Source organism: Cryptotermes secundus, unplaced genomic scaffold (genome assembly GCF_002891405.2).
Source record: "Cryptotermes secundus unplaced genomic scaffold, Csec_1.0 scaffold546, whole genome shotgun sequence".
NCBI classification, from domain to species: domain Eukaryota; kingdom Metazoa; phylum Arthropoda; class Insecta; order Blattodea; family Kalotermitidae; genus Cryptotermes; species Cryptotermes secundus.
This window is the reverse complement of record NW_019734970.1, coordinates 931,337-941,717: the sequence shown is the minus strand read 5'-3', so window position 1 is coordinate 941,717 and position 10,381 is coordinate 931,337. Positions and strand designations below refer to the sequence as shown.

The 10,381-nt window shown below is 37.8% G+C and overlaps 1 protein-coding gene across 1 annotated transcript; it reads right to left on the bottom strand.

Annotated features, from left to right (window-relative positions):
- Nucleotides 1-7,292: 7,292 nt before the first annotated feature.
- On the bottom strand, nt 7,293-10,291 carry LOC111869090 (SRSF protein kinase 3). Its single transcript, XM_023860307.2, has one exon. The coding sequence runs from the start codon at nt 9,997-9,999 to the stop codon at nt 8,140-8,142; it is 1,860 nt and encodes a 619-aa protein (XP_023716075.1). The 5' UTR covers nt 10,000-10,291; the 3' UTR covers nt 7,293-8,139.
- Nucleotides 10,292-10,381: the final 90 nt, after the last annotated feature.

Genomic DNA, 10,381 nt, shown 5'->3' with positions numbered 1-10,381 from the left:
AACCTCCCGTCACTTCTTCTCTCTTCGGTCCAAATATTCTCCTCAACACCCTGTTCTCAAACATCCTCAGTCTATGTTCCTCCCTTAATGTCAGAGACCAAGTTTCACACCCATACAGAACCACAGGCAAAATTATATAGTTTTGTATAANTCTCTGTGTTTACTTCTAGACCAACCTCTTTACTTGCATCAATTAAAGTTTGTGTGTTTTTCTTTATGGTATCCACATCACCCAGTAGATTCACATCATCGGCATAGGCCAACAACTGATGTGTCCCGTTTAATTTCAGCCCCACCTGGTTTCCCTGGACCTTCCTAATGGCATATTCTAAGGCAAAGTTGAAAAGGGGTGGCGATAAAGCATCTCCTTGTTTTATACCATTCTGGATAGGAAATTTATCAGACAAATGTTTACAGTTATTCTTTTAATGTTTTATTACATCAGGTACAGCAGTATTAAGAAGAAATGTTCCTGTTAAAAGGAACAATTCACAGAAACTAATGTACTGGTTGAAGGAGCCAAAAACTGCTGAAGTGACCAGTGCTGGGTCTGAGGTTCTCACAGTGGTGGTTATATTGTAAAGAATTAATTGCTAAACTTAAGAAAAGAAACTACTTTCCTATGTAAACAGGGAAGCTAATGTAAATGTGAATCATAAAGAAACAGGCTTTGGTTTATTAGTATGAACTGATTTGAAGAGACAGTCTGATGGCAGACTTCTTTGGAGGACCTAGTTCCATAACAGAATATCTTGGTCAGCTACAGAACATCACAATTGCATGGGTTGCACTTCTGCTTCATATTTTGGCCCTGAGACTGTGCTGACTATGTTTCTCTTTTGTGATTTTTTACAATCCCCTCCCTCCAAGAAAATGCCAGAACAGTATACCAAATTTAACTTTTTTCATTCTGGTCCGTCACACTAGTTAATTATTATAAAATGATTTGACAGTACCTCAATACACAATGAAAGGAGAAACAACTAGACAACACACATCCTTAATGAATCATAAAAAAGAGGGAAACAACACTGCCCAGATCTCAGAGGATGGCAAACAACACCCCAATCTCCTGCTTTAACAGAAGAGGCATGGAGACACAAACCTCAGTGGTTCAAGATTTTAAATATTAAGGACAATAATATATTGTAACGTGTTTCGTTACTGATCCCACTTCTGACACCAGTGTAACGTGTTTCGCGTTACTGAAGACACCGTAGAGATGGTTAATTGGTTTATTTAACAATCTACAAATAACGGCTACAATTACTTATCTCACAGTTGCGGGGTTTCACACTTTATAACCCTAATCGCATTAATCTGTTAACACTGTTGCGGGGTTTCACGACTGATAACCCTATGCGCAAATCAGTTCACTCTGTCTTCAGTAGTATACACGTTGACAGTAGGGGAGCTAGGTATCACTGTATCACACGCTCCCAATTACACAATTACACCCACGTCCGGTTCTTCTATCCGCGACGGTTGCTATACTCCAACTTGTAGTCGGCTGACTGTTACCTTATAACTCGGAAATGTCTTCGGCGATGGCCACAGTATAACTCGACTCGGCGGTAGCCACACTGGAACTGAAGTCACCGACTGCTACAGTAGAACTCTGGTAGCTGCTGTGCAGCTCACTTATATAGCTGCAGTGCTTGCCTGTTGCGTAATGAGTGCCACGCCACAGTAGGAAGTTGATTACAGGTGTGTAGCGTTGCGCGTTACGTCACCGCGGAGGGGAGTGGCAGGGCGGGAACTTGCCTATTACCGTAGTAACGCGAGCGTTACGTTACCGCCACGTACCACTGGGGAGGTAGGGGTGATCCATAGCTCAACATGTCACAATATTTTTAACTTAATTAAAACACTTCATACAAATTTTTAAGCACATGTACTATGATCTATGTAATAGACGTTCCTTNTACTTTAACATAAGGAACACCCTCCTGAAGTTTGGTCCATTCCTCCTGGGACACCCTGTATATACTGAGTCATACTGGACGGTGTTGGCAAATAATTTCATAATATTATGAAATAATAATATGTAGTATACCAGATTAGGCCATGATTGCTGTCTCCCACATTCTAAGCAACTGAATACTCACTAAACATTCTACCATTTCATATATATTATGAGCTATTGAAAGCATTGTTAAATAAACCATGAACATTTAAATGAAAGTTCTGATGAGGTGAATAAATACAAATTGTTGAAGGAAGAAGACTCTATACTTTAGAGTTAGGATATCTAGCCTAGCTATGAAGTTGATGAATCCAGTGTCATCTTTTATAAGACTCAGTAGTATTTGAATGAAAAATAAACAAAACTTGAAACTTCTCAATCTAATCATATTGCTTTATTTGTTCTTATACTGTAAAATACAAGACAGCGTTTTATTCAAATGATCCTGTTAGTACAGTAATCATGTTAGAAGAGGACTGTATTTATTTTCTGTTCTCTGAACTACAAGAAATATTGGAGTCTGGAAATGTCCCCTTTAACATATATTAACTGTTTCAGCAAACAGCTAGAAGGGACAATAATGACAGGTATTCCACAGTGATCCTTTTATTGCTCTCCATCTAGTGCTACAGATTATGCAGAACTTGTCATTGTGTTTCATAAAAGCTGTGTAACATAAGTATTTCAAATATTTTGCATGGAAATGCCACACCTTTTCAAATACATGCAATATACACCTGTCTCTGTCATTCAGATTAGTTCATGAGAGGCCCACTTCACGGGCTTGGTTACTTTGCTGCTGGGAGAACATGTCCTGAAATCTGTTCTAATCATAATGCAAAGTCAATTATCAGAAAGTGATTTCCTGTTGCTATAATTCTGTAAATATTTCTGTAGTGCTTAAAAACTTCCATTTGGTGTTAGGACTTAATATCTGTAAATAATAATGCATGATATGTTACATATTTTATGAATGTTTATTTATTCCAGGCTGGCATAAGCCTAAATGTTGCTTCAGGCAATAATAATCTTCCCCCTCCAGTTAAAAATATGGCAACTTTCTCAAAACTCTGTCATGATAACATAGAATTCCCAAACACTCTGATGAAAACTGCCACTACTATCATTATTCTTAAAACGGTTTTATTCATATTGCTGTAAAACATGTTTGGACTACTGCCAACCAATGGTCATGATATGAACAAAGGAGCAGTACAAATTATTTTCATTTTAAAAAGTTGTAAAATGTGCTGCCATGCTGGCCCTGAGTTTATTAAAAAATCATGAATACAACCCCAGGAAAATATAATTCACAGCAACATGTTCTGATCGAGTTACAGGTCATCATCAGGCAGTCACCCTCATGTACGATGTCACTTAGAGCCAATGTGCTGCAGGTCACAACTTGAATGGAAGATGACATAAGAAGTTTGTGTCTCTACCACTGGACTGATGGGAGTCTCTCAAATGATTTTCCTGTACATAAGTTTCATAGTTATTAAAAAAAAAACTTGTAATAAAATTATATATTAAAACTTTGTGAGAAACTTGACACCATATTTCATCAGCCAGAAGGAACATACATAGTCACAACCATCNTCTCAAATGATTTTCCTGTACATAAGTTTCATAGTTATTAAAAAAACTTGTAATTAAATTATATATTAAAACTTTGTGAGAAACTTGACACTATATTTCATCAGCCAGAAGGAACATACATAGTCACAACCATGCCTACAGGCATTTAACTACTTATATGTTATTGTTAATCTCTCTTGTATCTTGATTTTAGTATTTTCATTGTTCAAAAATTCTGATTCAAATAAGTAAAACTAATATCTGCATTTAGTCATGTGTTCAGATTTGTTACTCTTTGACTCACAGTGGTAATAATTTGTAAATATTATAACAAATTGGATGGGCTTAAGGTAACTGAATGTAACATAATGAAACCAGATAAAGGAGCATTATGTGGAAACAAATATGGCTTTGTAATTCTCTGATGGGGGAACACATGCTGTAACCTGTACTTCCACTAAGAATGACATTTAAAAGTGCCTTGGCCAATTTAACTGCATATGAAGTTATTAACTCTGTACTAAAATTAATGAGAACAAATTATATAAACACAGAAGAACAATTTTTGTGGGGAATTAATGAAATAGCAAAATAAAGTGAAAGCTAATGAATGAATGATATTTAATCCTTTCCTTTAGCAGAGAAAACAAAATAGGTCATTTGGATGTGTGTAAGCCAATACAGATTCAATTAACAAAATTAGGACATCAATGCAGTACATCATCTCTGCAGACCTAACATTGTGGTTGCACTGCTGCTTTGTATTCATGAGATTCCTGGTTCACATCTTGACTCATGAACTGGCTATCCTGAATGATGATTCTTATACTTTTCCTCAGTCCCTCCAGGAAAATACCTGAATTGTAGCTTAAACTAGGCCAAAGCTGCTTCCTCTTGAATCCTTTCCAATTTATTCATTAATTCTACCATTCAAAGCTATATAGTCTGAGTTGCTAAGAGTGTCATTAAATAATTCATAAATAAGTAAGTAAATAAATAAATAAATAAATATTCATCCCTGCATGCCAATAGATTCACTCACTAATGGAGTTCAGCCCTTCTTGAGAAGCCGAATTGTGCAACTTCCCAGCATTCCAGGGAACCCAAAGGTTCATTACTGTGTTCACAAGACCCTTCCACTGGTCCCTGTCTTCAGCCAGATCAATCCAATCCATCCCATCCCACCTTATCTCTCTAAGATCCATTTTAATACTGTCCATCCACCTACATCTTGGTCTTCCTAGTGGTCTCTTTCTTTATGGCTTTCTCATCAATATCTTATATGCAATCCACTTCTCCCCCATTCGGGCTACATGCCTTGCCCATCTCATCCTCCTTGACTTGATCATTATAATTATACTTGGAGAAGAGTACAAGTTATGCAAATTTGAAAAGCAGTGACAATAAAGAATCTCCTTGTTTTAGACCATTCTGGATACGAAAATTATCAGACAAATGTTTATCTAATCGGACTTTACAGTACGTTTTGTTTAAACACATTTCAATCAGCCTAACTAGCTTCATGGGTCCCTCAAACTCTAACGGAATATTGTACAATACTTCCCCCCTAACTGAATCATAGGTTCTCTTGTAGTCTATGAATAGCTGATATACTGTCTCACCGAACTCCCATTTTTTCTCCAGTATCTGACAAATGCAATGTCAAAACCCACACTCATGATCCCCAATAATTTCATCTATGTATAGAGTTAACCTTGAGAGAAGAATGTTGGATAAAATTCTGTATGAAGTTGATAATTTCTATCACCCTTCTTGCGAACTGGTACAATAATAGATTCCTTCCACTGATCAGGCAATTTCTCCTTATTCCAAATAGAATTAATTAGCTTATGGATCTCAGAATCTCCTCCTTAAATCAGTTCTACTGAAATTTGATCACTACTTGGCCATTTATACTGTTTCAACTTTGCAATAGTAATTTCAAACTCCAAATGATTAGGATCAGGTACTAATGGCTCAGCTGTATGTATTTCTATCTGCCTAACATCACTCAATAACCGAGAGAAGTAGTTCTTCCACCTATTCAAAATGTTGTGGGAATCTGCAAGCAGATCACCATTCTCATCCTTCACTAAGTTACTTGTAGGTTCGTAATCCCTCTTAAAATCATTTCTTCTTCTATACAGGTTTCTAATGTTCTTGTTCTTACTATTCATTGTGAGCTCAACAATTTTGTCTTTCAGATATTCCCTCTTTTTATTCCTGAAATGCCTGCTGGTTTCACATCTTATATTGTTCAGATTATCCCCATTTATTCACTTGGATCCTGTAACCACTGTGGTTTGGCTTGTTTTCTTTGGTATAATAATTTTGAGCATCCTTTATCAAACCATGGCTTATGCTTCTTCAATTCATGATAATCTAGACCCTCTTTGGCAGAAATTTTGATATTCTCTCAAACAGTTTCTCAAGCTCTATTAATATCCACCCCAATGTCTTTAAGTTTTCCAAAGCTGAGAATTTATTTGAGATTTCAACACAATACTGCTCTTTACTCACTACCTCATTTAATTTCTTGAGATTGAACCTCTCCATATGAACTCTGTGCATTGTTTGTTTGCTTACTGCCAGTCTCTCCCTAACTTTTGCTACCACCAGACAGTGGTGAGTATCATAATCTGCTGCCCTGAATGATCGGACATCAAGTAGACTTGAGTGCCATCTCCTGTCTGTCAAAATATGGTCAATCTGGTTGTGTGTCTTCCCATCAGGAGATGTCCAAGTAAATTTATGAATATTACGATGTGGGAACATTGTACTTTTGACAATAAGATTTTTTAATTGGTCAAAATTTACTATGCTAACTCCATTATCATTACTAATTTCATGCAAACTCTCATTCCCAATCGTCGGTTTGAAAATGTCTTCCCTATCTACTTTGGCATTGAAATCTCCTAACAAAATTTTCATATGGCATTTAGGGAAGTTATCAAATACATGTTCTAGTTCTTCATAGAACCTGTCCTTCTTATCATCAGTTTTATCTACTGCTGGGCATTAACATTCAGAATGATATCACACCAGCCACCTCTTAGTATTATGTATGACATATCACTAAGAAACTACCCTCTTAACTGCTGATATGATTCTCTTATGTACAAAAGAAGTGTACCTGATTCATGATTCCCATTCTCCTTTCCACAGAAAAATGTATGTTCACCCACTGGTTTGGTGCCACCCCCATCCCATCTGATCTCCTGTATTCCCATTAAGTGTAACTTGTATTTTGAGATTTCTTCTGCCACTGCCCTGAGCGAACCTGCCATACTACATACTTCCAACATTCCAAGTACCAAATCTCATATCCAGTTTCTTTTTCTTAGGTCATTTATGAAAACAATCCATCCAGGTCTGAGGCTTCTTGTGATCTTTCATAAGTCATTTTTATGGTGAGGAGTTGTTAGCCCCATGCTGAACCCCCAAGCTGGAGAACCACCCCCTTGTCAGCTCCGCAACTGCTTATTCACAGCTGCCCTCCATCTGCAACCTGAGGATGCACCATGCCATGACAAGCAACCTACCTAAAAATTTTGCTCAGTGGGGGGTGGAGTCCAACTGGGTCTACTCAGCACGGCAGCCAGTGATTGGCCTGTTGTAGCCTCCCCCATGTGATTATGATGATGGAGAATTTGGTGGAATAAAGATTGGCAGGGAAAACTGAAGTACTTGCAGAAAACCTGCCCCAGTGCCACTTCATCCATCACAAATCCCAATTGACCAGACCTGGGATCAAACCCAGGCTGCCTTGGTGGGAAGCCAGCGACTAACCGCTTAAGCTATGGTGCGGCCTCAGCGACCCACCTAATATGACATGTCAATATATTATGTCCCATAATACTTCTTATACTTAATTATCTAAAGGGCCAATTTCTTAGTTTGTTGTTGTGGAATTCCTGAAGGAAAATAATGTTACAGTACTCAGCATATTTGGTATAAACGTTGGATTTATATCAGTGAAAGGGTTAATATGGAATATACTGTAATAGAGTTCTTAACTTCATGGGCAGTAACAGGCTACTAGTTCACACAGAATGATGTCAGCTGTACCAATTTAATGTTACAAACAATTTATTAACAAAAATCTGCAGGAAAGATGAAACTTACTATAGTATATCTGACCAGTTTCAACATGTAATTTACTGAGAGTTAGGTAAATTAATGAACACTATGTTCAACTTACCCTCCGTTTAGGAACAATATGCCATTACATGTATTGTGTTCTCCTGCCAGACAATCTGTCACACTGATTTTGTCACCTTCTGGCATAGGTATCCTCTCACTTGCAGAGCAATAACTTATGGAAAGTAAATTTTGGGCTCTTACATGAGATTTTGTGAACAAATTAACCACAATATAAAACAACATAGGAAGGAAAATTATCCTAAAATTTACTGTACACAACTGAATGCAACAGCTCCAGAAAGGAGTGAGAGATAAAGTCAATCATGGAAGAGGCATCCTATTAGGTTTCTGTTTCAACAATGAATACTGATGAACTATCCAAAACTTTAAGATTTATGTATGCAGATTACTAACTGTTTTGAGTAACAATGTAGACCTTCACTGAGTTCTCACTAGTTTAGCCATGGATGCATCAAGCAGTCTGCAGCTGTGGCACGTCGGTTAGGATCAAAGTCCAGCATTGGACGCAGGAATGAGGTGAACTCCGCTGCTTCTGTGTGATCCCACTCGTACTTCTCTGTTAAAACTTCAAACAATCCCCAAGGTTTTAGTCCTGTAATATGCCGCAATTCACACTTCTTGCTGAAGAACTGGCGAGAATGTTTCCCGGACATTGCTATCCTCCTTGGTATTTTTCCCAACAACTCAATGATATGAGCCAAATGATCCTCATCACGCGTATAGTCTTCGCCAGAGTGAGGTTCAAACAAGTAATCACCAGTAGCAAGTTCAAATGCCATGCAGGCTGTGCTCCAGATATCTGCAGATGTTCCATATCCTGCTCCCAAAAGAACTTCAAGTGAACGATACTGTCGAGTTTGTATGTCTTCTGTGAAATGTCGATTCACCCAACAAGCATTTCCTAGGTCGGCTATCTTCACCTCCACGTCACATTCTTCTAAAGCAGGATCTGGCTGATGCATCTTCGGTTCTTGGGTTAATGCTATAGAATGGTGAGGAACTATGTGAGACTGCTTGCTCTTTTCTAGAGATTCTTCTATGAGCTTTATGTCACTATCCGGACCCATCACATCACTTACACCTTCTGAACAGCTTCTGACCTCATGCAACTGATGCATATTCATGTCTTCTGTCCTTTCTATTTCACTGTCTCCCATGGATGCGTGGCACAGTTGTGTATCATCACAGCCATTTTGGTAAGCTGTATTTATGACTTTGCATTCACCTGAGTTGTCATTATCTTTCTCATCAGAATCTTCACATTTTTCTGGTTGTATTAAGGTTGAGTCACCTTCGGCCATTGGAGTCTGATAGCTGCTTTCAGCTTTAAGTTCTCTCTGCTTCTGCTCTTCTATCTCCTCAATCTGTTCCATCTGCTTCCTCAGTAGTTCTGTCTGGCGTTTTGCTTTCTTTTTTAACTTCTTCTTTTTATTTTTTGACATTTTGGCATCTAGATTTGGCTCCTGAAATTCCTTTGGAGCAGTACTAATCAAAGAAACAGGCAACTTCAGACCCATTGTATGTAGCTCAGTGGCTTCTGAAGCTAACCTCCTTATACAATTCTCATCAACACAAATCAGAACATTCTCTGGCTTGATGTCAGTGTGGATTATCTTGCATTTTGTATGAAGATAATGTAACCCTTCAAGGACTTGCCTGATTATTGATTTGACATTTGCACGAGGTATACCACGATAATTGCTTTTGATTATTAACTTCAGGAGATTGTGGCCAAGCACTTCAAATACCATGCACACGTGAGTGCCGTTGACACCGGTAATCTTGAAATCGTTCAGTAACTGCACGGTCTTGTTTCTCTTTGGATCATTCACATCAGTATCACGAACAGTTTTTAGAAGCTTTATTTCATCTAATGCTGTTTCAGTAAAATGTGATGCGCTCTTAACTACTTTCAGTGCAACAAACTGCTTATCTATAAGATCCCAGCATAACCACACCGTTGAAAAGTGACCCCAACCTAACTTTCTGGCAACACGATATCTACTTTGGAAGCAGTCCCCAATTTTTACGGGATGGTATCCACCCTTACAGTAATCCATTGTATCCTCTTGCTCTTCCTCATCTGAGCTACAATACTCATCCTCGTCATCCTGTATAGTTTCATTAGAAGAGGAATGACACGGATCTACCTTGCTCGAGTAGGATCGAATATCTCTGTTGGCAGTTGAGCCATGTTCTTCGGTCTTCCCTTTCCTCTTACCAGGTTTATGTCTCTTCTTTTTCGCCTTTATAGCAAGAATCCGCCTATTTACTTCTATATTCAAACTCATTTTTGTCGATTTCTATTGACACTTAACCTAAATTTATATCATTTTCCGTTATCATTTGATTATGGCGGCGGCTCACAACAAAGCTCCTACAGATGCAGATGGCGCAGTAAACATATTACTAAAACAATTGAAAGACAAGAAGCAACGAACTAGTTTCTAACATATTATGACCCATGGGTTGAAACAGGTTATTTATTATCACATTGCCAAACACCAAAATATCTTCTAAATGTAACGTTTAGTAATTTTTTATACGGGTTCATATAGTAGCGTAAAATGTTAATTTATACAAATGAAGAGCTACCAACCTAATATTTATTTCACAGCAGAGTCGATCAGCTGATTGAGTTTCGTTTCTAATATTTTTCAGTGTAAATATCGT